This window comes from Diorhabda carinulata, chromosome 5, assembly GCF_026250575.1.
Source record: "Diorhabda carinulata isolate Delta chromosome 5, icDioCari1.1, whole genome shotgun sequence".
NCBI classification, from domain to species: Eukaryota; Metazoa; Arthropoda; class Insecta; order Coleoptera; family Chrysomelidae; genus Diorhabda; species Diorhabda carinulata.
Window position 1 is genome coordinate 15201945 of NC_079464.1, and position 18628 is coordinate 15220572.

The following is an 18628-nucleotide window of genomic DNA, read 5'->3' on the forward strand; positions in this document are numbered from 1 at the left end:
GGATTAATAGTAAATTCTTGGTGTATAAAAATCGATAATTAAATCCAAATTCCATTGATTTGAGGATATTTGAAACAAAATCTTCACTACTTTTAGAAAATGAAGGACTCGTCGGTTGATTTTGGTGAGGGATCGGGACATGGAAGTTACAGGAACGGTCCTGATATAGGGAAAATTATCTATTTAGATGTAAGGTCGTTAACACCAAAAATTATTAAACTATTTATCAATCAAATACAAGTTGCTGATTCGGGGAAAATATGTAGTTTGATGTGCAGCTTTTTTAAAACTGCTCCAACAATCAATACCTTTCATTGAGTTGGAATTTCTGGAACTTTTAGTGATATTCATAATGAGCACACTGTTTAAACTACCACTACAACAACTACTACACTACACTACACTCTCTGACGACGTCAAATAACCTCAAATATTTCCTAAACCGTGCGAAAATGAAATAATTCGGTCGTATCAATATTACCTCTAAATCAAAAAACGCAACAAAATGTAGGGTGTTCCATTAAAAATTAAAAAGTTAATGTCTACTTAAGAATTAGGACACCCTGTATAATCTAATAGTTGATAATCTAATAATTCCTTTAAATAGAAACAACTTTTGTCAGTAAGTATTTCTTATAACTCTTACAGGTTTTGAGAAAAGTATTTGGGTCACCTTATATTTGACACCCTATATATTATAGTAGTAATACAGGTGATTTTCGTGGTCTTGAAAACCTTCGGAATCCACAGAAGTAATTTTAAAAAGCGAACAACCGGAATATATTGAATTAATTATCCTTTTTCAATAATTACTATTTTTTCTTTGTAATTAATTTTTTTGAATTTATAAAATATTGAAAATACACCTGGAAACTATACTCCGACATTTGATGTCAAATCACTCGGTTGTGATTGGTTAAAATTGAACTCTCAGTACAGCCAACGTAAATTTTTCAGCGCAAGGCTCTGGTTGGACAACGGATGATTACAGAAAAACCGCTTCTTTAGTCAAAAAAATTTGATTTCGAAATTTATTTTTGAAATGCGCGAACAATTGGGTTACTTAACAAAGATTGTTAGGCGGATGACATGTTCTGATTGTTAAAAAAACGTTTCTGTTTGAACTAATGTGTAGGAGCTAGCATCTTCTGCGATTAGTTTCCTTGATTTTTTCGAATCCTACTGGCAAACAAATCCTGGTGTACCATAGAGAATTGACTGTTCTACGTTGCTCTGAAGGAAGGTGGTGATGTGTCCAGTTATTCCGAAAAAACAGGCGACCTTCAAAGTGCCTCGTGCGCGAACAACTTTAGTTAGATTTAGTTCGTCTTGAAAGACCCATACAGTCGATTGTTGTTGACTTTCGGGTTCATATGCATAGATCCATAACTCGTTGTCTACGACGATATTAAGGACGTCTTTCAAAGCATCTTAATCGCGACGTCCGATCTTTACAGCATTTTTTGCACCGCTCGACGCCAGCTTTTTTATGAGCGATTGTCTCACATGACGTCTTGCAACATACCCAGTATCGATGTTTTCTTGCACAACAGCAAATTTCTCAAAATTGCCTTTATATACCAACCCTATATGTCGAGTCTTTTCACAAAAATATCAATTTTCCGTGAAAATGACATAATTTCTATTGAAAAACTTGATGATAAACAGTCCTCTAGATAATTAAGGGTATAGATTTTTTTTGTTTTGCCAATTAAAAAAATTTCACTAGACTTTGCAGCCAGCGAAGTGGAACGTGAATTTTTCTTCATTTATCAGTTCATAAACGAGATAATAAACAAATGAATAATAGCCTATTGGGTTTCATATGCGCCACCTCTCATAAATAACACTTTGGTTACTTTTTTAATGAACTAGCCACACCTTTACAGTAAATTAAATTCGCTGTCCAAATAATATACATCATTGTAGCCTGTGCCTTTCGAATATTTATTGTACGTCAGTACAAAGAAAGAAAAGTATAAAAAAAGCATATATATATATATATAAAGGTATCAGCGAACAGTTAAATTTAAATTGAGTATTTATTCAAACATATTAAAGAAATAAATGAGATTACTCAGCATCTTCTGAAGCAATTGGTCTATGTCTAATAGATATTTATAATTACGTTACAAATCAAGCAAAAAAGATACAAATTTATATTAAAATTTCATAAAATAAATAGGAAATTTCAGAGAAGCGATAATAGTTATTAAAACTTCGTGTTTATTGAAGCACAAATCCGAAATTATTAACCTTTTTAAATATGAAGCTATATCAGATCTCTCCTTTATTTAGAAAAGTAAGGAAGTTTGTTATTTCAAATGGATCACCCTGTATATTTTTCACTGTTCGAAATTCTTAAGAAATACTTATTATTTTTCATCTTATGTTCCCTATACCTAAATGACATAATTTCGGAGTTATAGCTACAAGTTATTGAAAGTCTCAAACAATTGATAATTTATATCCTAACCGAAATCCCACAACCAAATCTACTGTCAATTAATTAGTAGAAAAGTTTAACGAAACTGGTTCAGTTAAAGATTTATCCAAATCAGGCGCAAACTGGAAACAAATCTTTAAATGGATTGGAAGGCGTGGTTTTATCGAATGGCCTTTGGACTATTTCTTGTGAGGCAATTAAAAAAAAACATCGTTTGTAAAACGGAACCATCCAGGAATTAAAAGATAGAATTACCACAGAGATTATAGAATTGAGCAATCAGGGATGTTGCAAAATGTATTGCAAAGATTTAAAAGGCGCATGGATTGTTGTATTGGAGAGAATGGACAACATTTTGAACAACTGCTGTAATCGCCTTTACTGAAAGTTTTCTAAAATGACACATTACAACTGGATCGACCGATAGAGTTAGTAAAAAACTTGGAATATTCAACCATTTATATGGAAAATTCTAAGACGATAACTGTGTAGTGATATACGGATAAATTTTCTGCTTTCTCCTCATACAAATTCTTCATTATTGCGTTGGTCGTCCAAAATGACGCCGCGCATCCCATGTAGAAGCCTCCAGACTTGAACGACGGGGCATAGCTTGTACCAACACTGAGAAACCCGGCTTTGGTAAACCAATAATGGCCCAAGCCTGTTTGAAGTCTATGTATCTTAGCCCCGGCCATCCTATAGTCAGCTAAGCTTGGCTGAGCTCTATTTAACCTTACCTCGACCATCCCATATTCAACCAAGCCTGGCTGAAGTCTGGGTAACGGGACCTCGGCCATCCTATAATCAGCGAGGCTTGGCAAAACTCTGAATAACTTCATAAAGCTTTGTTCAAATATCTTCCATCCATAATAGATATCTCAACATTAAAACTAATCTTGGCAAGCCTGGCCTGGTCCAGGCTTGCAAACCGAGCGAGGGACATTGTTATCATCCAAGAGTCCCACCAAGTCTGGGCTAATAATGACCTCCAAGCTAGGGCCAGAGTTGTACATACTTGGCACAAATCTGGGCATATACAGGTCCCATCGTGTCCAAACTTATCACATCCCATATGAGACGCACTCATCCCCAAATTGCACAAATAAGTTCCCACATATTTACGCGGATTTTACTTTATATTTGACAAAACAAAGAATAATGATGCAACATTTAGTGCATCCACTTTCACGACACTAACTTTTTCGTGAGTTTATTAAAAAATTATGGTTTATATTTGAGCCACCCTCGTATTATAACTAGTAAATAAGATTAGTAGATAAAATTTCGCTGAAGCAGAAAAAAACGATATAAAATTTAATTCACTTCCACCATGTAACGGCGTGTATTTTAATTATAATTTTTCGTCCAATTGAAATTGCACTGAATCATTCTTTCGAAGTAAGCGAGAATGTTTTAACCAGGTATGTGAGTTATTAAAGCCTTTTGTTGTTGTACAATTGGTAATTAAGGTGGCGATATTGTGGAATTTCAGTCGGTCAACCAGCATTTTTGGAATATATTAATTTTGCGTCGGGGACGATATGCGGATCTTTGTGCGCGTTTCATTATCAACAGTTATTGTCTTTGTGGGCACAATCACTAACGGATTTCGCGAATACTTCGAAAATTCTATCGATATATGCGTGGATTAAACGTATATAAAATCGTTGTATCGTCTGTTATAAAACGAAAATTATAATGATGAACAAAAGCAATTTTTTTAAAACAAATTGTTATATCAAAATTATATCTTTAGTATTAGAACAATGAAATATCCATTGGAGAAAATGATGAAAATATTGAATTCGCTCTTTGAAGTCTAAACTTTGTTGAAAGCTTCCAGTGAAGAAGATTATGAACAAACTAATAACTATAGCGATATACAAGATATATAAGAAAATCTGCACTGCTTTAAGTTAACTAATAATTTTGACAATTCAACTTTTGCTTACGATAATAGAAGTAGAGGTCCATGTAATTATACAGGGTGTATCCCACGACGAGTTAAAACTATCTGTATATGGCAAAATGCAATAAATACAAATAGTAAAATCATGAAAATTTATACGTATGGGTTCTCGAATACAATCTTTTAACTAAAATATATTCAAAGATGACTGTAACTTTATTATTTTAAATAGAGCACACTGTATATTAATACATTCTTGAAGTCTACGTCAAATTTTGTATAGTTTTATCTGAAAACTTTTTCCAAAAAATGCATACTTTTTGAGTTATTAATTTTTTTGTAAAAAATTTAACCGTTGCAGACCCTTAAAAACTATTTTTTTACGAGAATACCCTCAAAGATAAGAAAATAGTTTCTGCTCAGTTGCTTTTGGCAAGGTCAAACGTATTTGAATCTATGCTAAAAAATTTTTCATTTTATACAGGGTGTGTATTAAAAGTGTTCAGAATGTAACTTCATAAATATCAAATTTCTTTATTTTTTTAAATATAGCTACCCGGTTTTTACTATTTCAATGCATTCAGGGTAAGAAATAGGACAAATTCATGTTCTGTACGGCAGTATTTACAGTATGTCGAAATTACCGCTATCAAGCATATGGGATGAACTTTTCGTACTAGAAATCTAGGGAATGAAAAACTTAATACTAATAAGTTAATTTTAAATAAATTTTATTATTAATTATAACCGTTTTTTCTAGGTTAATATACCTTTTCGTTCTCAAAAAAGATTTTGAATTGATAAAATCAGCGACATTTTTCAAAAAGAATAACAAACAAATCATAGAAACGGAAAGAGACAATCAGTATAGAATAATAAAGAGCTGGATAAAGAAACTCAATACAAATTACGTGTTGAATATAATAATTGGTTAAAAAGTACTTACCAGCCATATGTCCATTCTCATATGGATAGTCTCCGTTATCCAAGCGAGGTTTTTTGAGTTGCTGTTGGTGTTGGAGATGCGTTGCTGCTAAACTCAGTCCCACTGGTGCCCTCTTTGGTGGACGACCGGGCCTGGAACTGCAAAATAGTAGAGAATTACTGTTGTAAAAAACACGGTGTAAGTTCTAAATAAATTCGAACATATTTTCATTTGAATAAAAATTTAAAGGTTAACTCAAAATCTCCATTACTTGGTAAATATATAACACTTGTTATTAGCGAATTATCGATCATTTTCATACCACTCATAATTATTATTATTATTATTATTATTATTATTAACAATTTCAAGATCAATACTACTACTACCACTGACACTACGGCCTTCAAAGAGTCTTGGCCTTGTCCATCATATCCCTCCAGATATCACGTCCAAATAGACTAATCAACTGACAATTTCTAACATTTTGCGCATGCGTACTTGTCCTGTAGCAGAACTAGTCTCGTTACTTAATACCCACACCTCTTATACGATTATTATAAATGTGGATAACAGACGTTGAACTTGAAGTTTAACAAATTTTCATATTTTACACACACCGCAAATGAAGAGATTATAATTCACTTTTCTAAACTCAGCAAATTGATTTTAACTTTGTATCTAGTTCAGGTTAATATCTGTGGTTAATTACTTCCAAAACTGCGTTCAGTATGTGGCTTATAAAGTCCAGTAAATACTTCATATTTATCATTTATCTCTAAAGAAATCTTGAAAATATGACGAAATTTGAAGAATGAAACAATGGAGTCATACATTTATAGTAGAGTGTGACCACGATTGAATTCGAAAAACCAGCACGTTCTGAATGGTGAACCTCATTAAATATGTCAAACTTTATGATGGCAATGTCAGGTTTGATATATTCATATCAGTGTTGCCATATCTCGAAACGTGATTAGCAATCATCGTACATTTAATGACGAATATACGGTATAATTAAATCGTTATCAGGGACTTTCTATAAATTACGTCACACCAATTTTAGGCCTTTTTAACCCCTTCTCCGTCGTTGTTACAGATTGTCATATTTTTAGAACCCCCTCCGCACACATTTTCCGAGATTATGTATATATTTGAAAATAAGGAAAAGAAGACATTTATTTTTATTTTTTTATTACTTGTATTTTATAATCTTTAATAAAATCAACATAAATTCAAATATTTTAGATATCGGGAAAAACAAACGACTAATGGGGAAGCTATAAATGACTAATTATAGATACAAAATTAATCATCTTGTGTCCATGGACTTTGGTCCCACTCCGTTATATTAGCTGTGACTGGTAAATCAGGCACTTCACTTTCTAGTTAAAGAGCCCCAACCAAAAAAGTAAGTTCTGAAAAAACGTACGGTAACAGGTACTTTTTTTTTAATATGTTCAGGGATGTCCACCCGAATGTAAATCCAAGTGGGCATCATGGGAGGGGGGCCATTTTGAAAAACACGTTTTATTAAATATTTGGCGAACCGCGCGTCGCACGATAAAAATTGTTGAGATCATTATTGTAGATAATAATATTTTCCATCTTTTTTATTCGAAAATTTTTTTTGTATAACGCATAGATTTTTAATTATAGCACTCCAAACTTTTTTCAATATGGATTTAGTTACGTCGTAAGAATTGTTATTGTTATTCTTAATATTATTTTTATTAATTAATAATTAAATATTTTATCGTACAGTAGTATTTTATATTTTATATTATAATATATTGTAATTTTAATTTATCATTGACCAGTAACTAAATATCTAGCAAAAACCATATTGAAAAAAGTTTGGAGCGCTATAATTAAAAGCTTATGCGTTATACAAAAAAAAGTTTCAAATAAAAAAGATGGCAAATATTATTATCTACAATAATAATTTCTACATTTATTGTCGTACGATACGCGATTCGCGAAATATTTAATAAAACGTGTTTTTAAAAATAGTGGCTTAAGGGAAGCCCCCCCCATGACGCCCATTTGGATTCACATTCAGGAGATACCCTTGAACATATTCAAAAAAAAATATTTCGTTATAAATTTGAACATCAGGAACATCGCGCACTCACCGACGATTTTGAATTTCAACATGTGATGTTGTCACAAAGTTTTTGATCCTTTCTCAACTTGTCACACTATGTCATATTCTAGTGATATCTTCTCTCCCGTAAACATGTGACGAAATTCATGAACAACCCCTTCTAAGTCTCATAACATTTATTTATATCTTCTTATTGATTTCTACGAGTTATTATCAGAGAAAATACTAAATTTTTATATTGTTTTAGCCTATTAGTGACATGACCTCGTACATAAAACGTAGTATATTTGATATTACTACTTAAATCATATCGAGGGTAGATGATACCTATGAGGTTTGTCTGTTTGTTGACAGCTCCATCCATTAGATAACGTCCGGCTGTGACTATCAGATATCTTGTGGTCAGTTCATTCGACAAATCGAACCCTCTTTGATTTATTACCTTCATTTCCTGACTCTATCTCCTGTCATACTTTCTTATATGTCCCATATACAACTCAATTACCAGGAAAGTTCGTATTTTATTTGATTTCACAGTTATTGTCTCCCTATCTTGCTCTATTACTTTTATTAGTTCGTTGTTAGGTAATCGAATTTCAAAGTGTGATTGGAATACAGAAAATGTTTCATTGATTTTCGGAACGGACAGTAAATTTGAGAGTTTTCCTTGGTGGTAATAGATTTAGGAGGCAAAACAGTTTACAGGTTTTCAATATGGTTAAATTTGAAATTATAAGAATCGATAAAATGGGGAATTCCATCCAGTTCGGCTCAATTTCGTGTCGGCCATAGGTGTAGGTCTTGAAATATCGTGTAGGGATTACTTAGGTACTAGATTACACATTTACGTTTTGCGTTTAACAGGTACCGTTTAACCTTCTATTAGTGCCTCTGCCTAATTCCAAACCTATTTCACATTCGGCTTAACCATGCGCCGTAAGGGCAATGGTGCCTTACCCAAAATTTTTAGACCTTCATAAGTATATTTGTTTAGTTTAACGCATCAGTATTTGCTGTTAAGCCGTAAATAGTGTTCACATCATATCATAAGATTAGTAATAAAATGGCGACATTTACACCAACGAAAAGATGTTCCAATAATTCTCTACTATCAGTAAATGAAAAACGTCTAATTTTAAATGTGCATAAAATACAATTACCCGAAATTTACTGTAAAAGAAACTGTCGACCGATGTTCCCGAATGACTGGAGTTGGAAAGTTCACCGTTTTTAAATTATTGCGGGAGAGACAGATAGCAGGCCAAGTAGAGCCTCCCAAGAAAAGTCCAGACAGACCAGTAAAACTCCTTGACGAAGACACTAAAAGTGTAATTTGAAGAAAAGTTCACTCTTTTTTTATTTTAAAAAAGAAATACCCACCCTAGATAAGATTTCAATGGAGCTTGGACATGATCACAGTATTCCGTTGATAACTAAAAAACTTTTACTGGACAACTTTGAGAAATATGGATTTTGCCTGGGAAAAGCATAGCCGTAAAGCACTTTTACTTGAAAACGATGAAATTGTTTGCTGGCGACGAAAATACTTAAGAAGTATAAAGCAGTACAGAACAGAGCAGAAGAAAATCTTTTATCTTGATAAGACGTGGATTAATGAAGGTTATACAATACCAAAAATGTGGCAAGATAAAAGTATAACCAGTGCTCGCCAAGCTTTCATGGAAGGCCTGTCAACGGGTATTAAGGTGTCTTCAGGTAAAAGGAAAAGACCAATAATCATCTATATTGGAAGCGAAGAGGGATTTTTAAAAGAAGGTTTGCTAATCTTTCAGTCGTGCCATACGGGAGATTACCACGAGGACATGGATATTTTTGAAAACTATTTTGGTGAAATGATAAAATATCTTCCGGTTGATTCAGTAGTAGTTATGGATACCGCAAGTTGTCATTCTCGAACCATAGAGAAGACTCCAACTTCATCTTGGAGAAAACAAGAAACTATTGACTGATTAACCACCAAAAGTATTGAATTTGAAGATAATTCGATAAAAAAAGAACTATTAGCTATAGCAAATTTACACAAACATCGTTTTATGAGATACGCCGTGGAAGACATAACAGAAAAACAGAGGGCAACCGTACTGCGCACACCGCCACATCATTGCGAACTGAATCCTGTAGAACTTCTATGGGCGCAAGTGAAAGGATTTGTAGCAAGACACAACACGACGTTCAAAATGAAAGACGTTAAGTGTACCCAATACTATGTACATAATGTCTAATTTTTATTCTGTTAAAATAAAATTCTTTCCTTTTTACGAGTATCCTACCGGTACGCCTTTGGCACACTATTTTCAATGTTTGTGAATGGATAACAATAGGCTAAACCCATATATTGACCCCAACCCGGTTGGTACTACCTGCACTTGATAAAAAGAAAAAAATTACAGTGAAATCAATGCCTAACAATGAAAGTGGCTTAAATATTCGTTGGATCACTTTGTGGTCTCTTTGCATACCTGCATGAGCTTTTATTGCTCTATACCGTTCTGAAATACAATATAGAAGAGATATTTTGTGACAGACACCGATTCCTGGTATTGCTTGGTATTAATAATAAAGTCTAAAAGCTGTCTCAGAATATTTTCCTTATTTTTACTACTCCTGCCTTCTATTAGAATCTTCTTTTCATTAGAAAACGAGTCCACCCGAAAAACTCGGTAGCTCCGTTCAGAGAATGAAACTTATTCCATATAACCTTCAACTTCATTCACGTCTAGTCCCATTTTCTTTCTTTATCAAGTCAATTTGCTCATTTTAATCCAACTTAATGCAGCTAATTTCTTGACTACTATACATTAATGCCATTTTCGTACAAACCATTCCCAAATTGAAGAGATTTAAATAGAAACCTCTTGGTAAATAACTCAAGGAAGAAAGCAATATCTTTCCAATAATCTGATTGAGTTCTAATTCGCTAAAAGGCACCGGAGAGCTTTAAAAAGAAAACAAGTTGATGAAAAGACTAAGAGATACCAAACGTTGATGATCTTCGAAAAGTTAACAGACAAATTGTCTCGAACTTATTATTGCTACTAGGCAAATTTGAAGATTTGCCCGAGATTGGTTGTTGGGCACCCACGATGACGTGGTCTGCAGTTTCTTCTTCAAGTCCATTTCCATTTAAAAGATCATGAGCTATGAGATCCATATGATCACATTTTGAACTTATTCTAGGTCAATTGACGTTTTGCTGCTCATGAGTGAATCATCTACGTCGCAGAACCAGATTCGGGGTTTATATGATCACCTTTTGAACTTATTGAGTTAAGTTAATATCCATGAATTTTCAAATTGGGAAATGTTTCCTTATATATATTCAAATTTATATTCGTACCACTTCTATCAGGCTTTCATTTAGAGAAGTCATTTTTCGGGGTATCTGCAACTACAAACTACACTAGAAAAGTGAGGTTATGGTTTTGACGTTCAGTAACAATCAGTGTAGAAAGTTGGTTGACATCGACGTCAAGAATGCGTACAAGTTCGATCATTTTGTGCGTTATCACAGTTTCTTTAGAAGTTGAACCATCTTTGACATTTATGAACGTCTATAGTGTGTTCACTCTGTGTAATTAAGTTACGTAAATCGATCACATTGAGTGTAATCTGTCAAATATCGGCGTGATAGCGTAATGCAATTTTTATATCTTTCACATGATTGGACATAACTGCATAAAAACATCAGTTAATCAGTAAAAAGTATCAGTATTGATAAATCTAATAAATTGTAAGAATCTATTTTAAAATGACCGCCGTAGCTTCTAAAAGAGATGCGGATACTTGACTCTATTTTGTACATAGTGTATGTAATCCGTATATATAGTTTGAAAAGCAACTATAATTTTAAACTGGTTGAAAATCAGGAACATTCTGGGTAAAGCTCTTTTGGTCTAATGAAACCCTACCTAAAGCTTAACCTTTCAACTGCCATTGAACACGGCGGTGAAAATTGATTAACAAAAAAAGTATTCTTAATTTTGTGAATTATTTGACAAAATACTGAGTTGCCACTGTATTGATTCCACTGAAACAAATTTAAAAGTATCTATGAAGTCCTCCATAAAACAAAACAACAGAACTAGCGGAAAAAAGGTTAAAACGGATACATTTTCTTGGATTTCCTGATTGACTAATTATCAATTTCTTATGTTATTTGTAGGTTTTGACAGGTGATATAAGAATATATGGCAGAAACTAATAATGAAAACCTTTTCATTCTATGAAAAGTCGTATAGACCTTATATCAATATGAAATTTGACCTTTATCTTGAATACATATAAAATGGCATCTAATGTATATTGTTGAAACGTATATAATGGAGCATTTTGTTAGTTTTGTGGGAAAGAAACTTTATCGATTGTAGACAATATAGTACTGGTCGTGATATAAATGAGTAAAAGAAGAGTGCGCGGCCTTAATCTAAGCACAGTGTGGTTTTCTATTATGTTGTCAGAATGATACAAACGGCCCAATAACCGGCGAAGCTCGGGGAGAACCGGCTACCGGACAGCTGATAAACATTACTTGGCCCTCTGGCAATTCAACGTTACTTGGTTGATTCATGATATCCCAAGTCTAAACTGCCAACATATATAGGTATTCTTCACAAGAGATGTGCAAGTTATTTCTAGAAATAACACCTATATCAAGGATAATATTCATTGTTATGAGAATCAGTTTTAATACAAAATGAAAAATATAACATTGATTGTTGATTGAACATTAGATAGAATATTATTAATAATATTATATTATTAATAAAAAATAAACGACAAGGAATAACAGAACCAGAATAAGAGGTCAGTTAATAAAAATTACGTGAAAAAAATAGACTTTGAAACTTTATTTGGTTAGAGGTTATATAAACTAGAGTTTCTATCGGAAAAAAGAATAAACCATATAAACTAATGTACTAAAGAATTTTAAACGTTTCCATTCAAAAGCAGCAATATTTGAGTTGTGCCAATATTTCTTATTTGTTCTCAATGATGACTATATTCTAATCATAATTAAATAACGAAGAAAATTAGAAGAATGAAATAAAAATAATCATAATTGAAAGAATAAATTTATAAAATAATAACATTTTGAAAAATTGATATTCTTTAAAAGGTAGGGCGTCATAAAAATGATGATAGTCTGCAGGCATTTCTTCCTTCAGTTTTTGTAACGGGTCACATTTACTTTTTCTAATCGGGAAAGTATTTTGATAAAGAAGAACTATAGCAGTAGCCTCTTGACTTCTTTGTCTCAGTATTTTTTCCAATGCCGCCCAATCGCCATTAAAATTCAGTTTGTAGTATAGTTTTCCATCAGGTCTGTGCTCAATCATCAACCTCCTGTTTTATATCCAGGACGAATTGAAGTCTGGTATTTTAGAGCCGAAATATTCAGCAGGAGAATAAAGTTCTCTATTGTGAATTTTTCGCTCAATTTTAGAATGCATGCAATCGCATTCCATCTGTGTAGGTCCATACCAAGTACTTCTTTCATTTCTATTGATTTTTTCTAGTGCATCATTATCAGTAATTGATTTATTCATTTCCAATAATGCTGAAATTTCAATTCGGATCTATTGAAACTATTAGTGAATCAAAACGTCATTTTCCAACAAACGAATCAAATCTAGCAACTTAAAATCGGTTGGTCTATATTTAAAAGTTAATTTTGGTTTTCTTACCATATGTTTTAATAGAAAACAATCATTTTCTTAAATATTTTTCTGTATTCCACCCAATATTTGATTCAAAATGCAGATTTAGAAGCTTTTGAGTAATTTCATGAGATTCAACGATATAGATGGTTTTGCGATTGTCCGAGAGATGTCGCTATAACCAATTTAAAAGTTCAATTTTATACAATTAAAATATTACTTGAAACATCTGTTTATTGTAAAACACCTTGTATATACTTTTGCCAATTTCACAGTTCAATTAGAATAAAAAATTATGGCGTTTAAAAATTTTATTTCATTTTTATATTAACAAGAAAATATTTAATATAAAAACGATATTGAGTAGGATGAGGCTCTAATAGCAAACAGTTATTTTGGAGTTTTTTGCTTCATCTCATTCTTCTAATACGAGCAAACATGTTATATCTACACGCAATATTTCAAACGGTTCGTTTTTTATTTCTCACTTGATGTTTTGTTAGAAATTTTTCTATGTCAGTTTTGGATGATAAGTAGCTTTGGGATCATGCCACCATTTCATTCTGCGTCCACCGATGATATATTTACCATTTTTGTGGTTTCATACGAAATAAATAGAAAAAAAACGAACGTTTTTCTAGAGACTGATAGAAATCTGGATAATTATTATACAGACTAGTTACAAGCTTTCGCTTCGTTGGATTTTTATTTCAGTCATATATTTATTCATTTCTATTTAAGCCTCGCTGATTTTTTTTGATTGAAAGATATCTTATTCTCATCGAGATAAACACATACAAAATTATTATTACCCATAATTATTATATAATTAATGATAGAATTAAAAACACTTCAACGCAATATAAGCAAATTTATGGTGGGTCCACACGATACACATATATAGAAATATACAACATTCTATTGCAAAAAAGTTAATTATTATTAACAACAATAACTTACATATTCATACTGAACACACGATTACATTGTTTGACGCGCGTTTCGATAACCAAGTTACCGTCTTCAAAGACTAACGGTAAACTGTCTCTGAAGACGATAACTTGGTTATCGAAACGCACATCAGACAGTGTAATTGTGAGCGTTGGTGTAGTGGTAATGTAAACAGTGTGTTCAGTATGAATATCACCAATATGATCGAGACAAACGCTGTGGAACGTGCGCCCATATGTTTTGAAAGTCGTGGCTTCCTGGGTTCCTTACTAACAGTCACGCATGCTACGTACATGTACCGATCAAATATTGTCATACTGTTTCTGGTGGAAGGTATTCCTCTTCGGCGTTGGAGAAATCAATTCGGTAGTGATTGCATGCTGTATTTAAAGCGTATCAAAATTGTCGAAAATAAGCCGCATGATTGTTGACTGCCAACCAGTATCACGCCGTGTATAACATTTTGGAAACCATGGGATGAATGTTCGAAGAATTTCAACTGAATTTGGTAGTAATATTGGTAATTTAGAGTCTATCATTCAAGAACACCTTCAATATTTCAAAAGAATCCAAAGAAAGTACTTGATATATCTAGATACTGCCAGAAATATTTCGAAAAATTGTTAAAACTTCTGAGACAGTTGTCGATTGCTTTATCAAGTATGAAATCCGAATGACAATCACAGAAGGTTCCAGAAATCGAATACCGTGCTTGAAATCAGAAAAGTCTTAAAGAATTGTTGAAATTTCCCAGAAATGTGTCGATTATTTTCCAAAATGAAACCTCCGAACAAAAAGTCATAAAAGCTTTCTGGAATTTGAAGAAACTGCATGAAATTCCAAGAGTGTACTAGTAAATCTATTAGAAGTTTATTAAATTTTCCAGAAACCTATCGACTGCTTTCCGAAGATGCAAATTCAATGAAAGACATAGCATGCTTCCTGAATCCGAAGAAAGTACTTGAAATATACAGAAAGTGTCAGAAAAGTCTCAAAGAATTGTTGAAATTTCCCAGAAATGTGTCGATAGCTTTCCCAAATGAAATTTCCGCACAAAAAGGCTTCTGCAATTTGAAGAAAGTGCTTGAAATTCCAGAAATGTACTGGAAAATTTAACAAAAATTTATGAAAATTTCCAGAAAGCTATCGAATGTTTCAATGAAAGACATAGCATGCTTCCTGAATCCGAAGAAAGTACTTGAAATATACAGAAAGTGTCAAAAAAGTCTCAAAGTATTGTTGAAATTTCCCAGAAATGTGTCGATAGCTTTCCCAAATGAAATTTCCGCACAAAAAGGCTTCTGCAATTTGAAGAAAGAGCTTGAAATTCCAGAAATGTACTGGAAAATTTAACAAAAATTTATGAAAATTTCCAGGAAGCTATCGAATGTTTCAATGAAAGACATAGCATGCTTCCTGAATCCGAAGAAAGTACTTGAAATATACAGAAAGTGTCAGAAAAGTCTCAAAGTATTGTTGAAATTTCCCAGAAATGTATCGATTATTTCCCAATGAAACCTCCGAACAAAAAGTCATAGAAGCTTTCTGGAATTTGAAGAAAGTGCTTGAATTTATCCAGTGCCCTCTCCATTAAAAACAAAAAAAAACACTCACAATTTACGAACACTTTTTTTTGAGTTTGCAAAAAGTGTCACAAATTTTTCGAAAAATTGCACAAATTAAAGATTCAAAAGTATATCAAATTATTGAAAAATGACATTCACCTCTAATAAAGACTTAAATTATCCAATAGCCTTAATTTTCCAAAAGCAGGCAGATATTAACGCAATTTAAAAATGAGTTTCTCCTTTTACTGACACGATTATAATTTTTGTTTGTTATTTGACGTTAAAATCGGATAGACACTTTCAACCTGAGTGTGAAATTATTGTTCACGGGAGTGGTCCAATTCCAGCTCACATATGTGTCTATATATACAGACCTTCAAAATGCATCATTGGTCATATGATTGATTGAATCAACTAAATTATTGGTAAACTGATATACCGATTGCGTTGGAATGGCTCCCTCCGGCCAGTGATTAACTCGTACGCTGATTCGTAAAATGAGAAATTCAACAATTAACACATTATTCGATTAAAAATATATGAACTGTGCAGATGGCGAATCAATTCTCCGTTTGGAGCCCTATCCTATGCTTTATTAAATTCTTATTGGTGTTTATTGAATTTTATGCTTGCTAAATTACCACAAATATGTTAACAATCGAAAAATTAACATAGCAACTTTTAACTGAATACAAATAATATGAAAAACATTATTTCTATGTCAAAAATTATGTGTATTAATTTGTACGTGCAAAAATACTAGGAATTCTTTTAAAAAGAATGTGGAATGGCTTCAATTGCCAGAGATCTTCGTCTTCTATTTCATGCGATTCCAAGAGCAGTACTCTGGAGTTCCTTAGTATTTTATACTTCGAAAGAATGTGGAAAGAGGTTTCGTCCTGTGTACAACAAAACCTGCATGGCCTAGCGTCTTCAGGTGTTTGTTGAAGCGACAGTACCCCCGTCCAATTTACCTTCTTTTCCAGTGCTTTTTCCATTGCTCTGTAGCTGATACCACAGAAGGGTTCAGGTCCCATGAAGGGCTTGTCTTCAGTGAACTTATCACTTTGGATTTTATGATATTGGAGCTTAGAGCTCTAAAGGCTGCTTGACTATTGCTCAATTGCATAAATTTCTGATTGAAAAATGCTTGGTGCGCTGCCAAAACTTTCAGACCATTTAATGGAATTTCTGTTCATTTCTTGTATGGTGTTTTGGTTCCACTTTCCAAAGCTAAACTTATTTAATAACCTCGGTTGCACATAAGCAAGCCAATCTTTGTACCTATGAGAGGTTGTTCCTCGTGGTATTCAGACCAGTTCTAGACTCCAAACCCCGTAACTTCATGTTGTGGCTTTGGTGATTATCCCTTTTTCAAGCCTTGAAAGCCTTGCAAGTCTCGTAGAATTTACTGTTCTACCCAATGAAGTTTATTTGGGTTTGAAAGAACAGGGGATAGGAATCAAACTATGAAAGTTAATTTCAATGACTAATAGAGAAGGAAGACAGGGCCTTACCATTAAAAATTTCAAAACTCATGTCAGATTTAACATATTCACATCAGTGTTGTCAAATTCACAAATTACAAAGTTTTACTTTGAGACCTATTACCAGGGGAGAATAATTTGTAGTGGAAGATCCGGTATTGTTGAATGATCTTAACCCTTTATCTATAATGGATATAAACTTAAAATCGAACCCTGTTACTTTGAATTGGAATCCTACCTTCCAATCAAAATATTAAAGTATCGTTTCGCTTATTTGGCGTTTCGTTGAAACAAATTTTTCGATAAGAATCACATGCCTACGCCACTAAAATACGACCTGAAATTTGGAGCTTTTAACTTTTTATAGAAAAAAAATTTAATAACCACTCCTTATTCTAAATGTAAACCGGTAAGTTAAAGTTGAATGGTTGCTATTGGATGAATGCAGTCAATCATGAGAGACCTATAATTACTGTCTAAGGTATCGTGGTGTTGGATAATTTTCTGCAAAATGTTATTAAGAATACGCATTTAATTATCGTTGATATGACTTTATAAGCGGACCAGACAAAATTACAAAAAAATTCTGCATACACATTTTAGACAAGTTTGTGTTCAATGAACTCGATAATTAAATTAATTATAGAACTCGTTTGATGTAATTACTTCAACAGATAAATATTTAAATCTATTCAAAATGATGCACTGAAACTGAAAATTATCCAAAGAAAATACTATGTCATTTCATTTTCCATTTTTGCATGTTCTCGTTGCCGCAGCAAGGTAAAAACGGATTGGATCGATCGGATCATTCATCGACATGGATCAGCACAGCCTGAAGATGGAAAATACGTGGTTTTCCGTACAGAGTCTGAGAACGTTCATCCTAACGTTCAAAAATAAGTTCCTACAATCTACGAGTTATCCCGGAATGATTTATTGGGGAGATGTTTAGAAGGCCATATTGATCACATTGTATACAGTACCATTATCGTCTTCAGAAACTGAAGTTGATCTGAAACGTATTTACTTGACTTACCTATTTAATACTAAATTTTTCTGCGAAAAGTGATTCCAGTAAAAAAACCTTTACATTTATTCTCTAAGTACTAAAAAACGTTTAAATTTTTTTCTAACCTCAAAATTTCTATTATAAAAAGGGTTTGAAAGCTCAAAAATGTTTTTGAATCACGAATAACTCGAAAAATACGTGGAATTCGAAAAAGAACCGGAACCAGAACTTTGGAGCACAAAATTCTTCATAAATTGGTTCGCAGACGTTTTTTCCTAACCTCAAAATTTTCACCGTAATATGCGTTCAAGTACCTACTCAAAAATATTTTTAATCGCGAATAACTCAAAATCCATGAGGATTTCGAAAATACTGCCCTGACAAAAAATTTAGAGCACACAATTCTGTACAAAAGAGGTTTCTATTTTTTCCTAACCTATAAATTTTCACTGTAAAATGGGCTATCGAAAATATTTTTATTGAATTAGATTAATTATCACTTTGATATAGCATGTTCTAATTGCATATCGAAAGAAGATGAA

General features: G+C 32.8%; 1 protein-coding gene across 2 annotated transcripts in view; it reads right to left on the reverse strand.

Annotated features, from left to right (window-relative positions):
* LOC130893753 (dachshund homolog 2) overlaps window positions 1-18628 on the reverse strand; it is a 373096-nt gene that overhangs the window by 257539 nt on the left and 96929 nt on the right. The window contains exon 2 of one of the 2 annotated variants that reach the window (XM_057800090.1): window positions 5305-5441. In XM_057800090.1, the coding sequence (XP_057656073.1) occupies window positions 5305-5441 (137 nt within the window). The remainder of the gene's footprint in view (window positions 1-5304; window positions 5442-18628) is intronic. The other variant, XM_057800091.1, reaches the window with a different exon arrangement.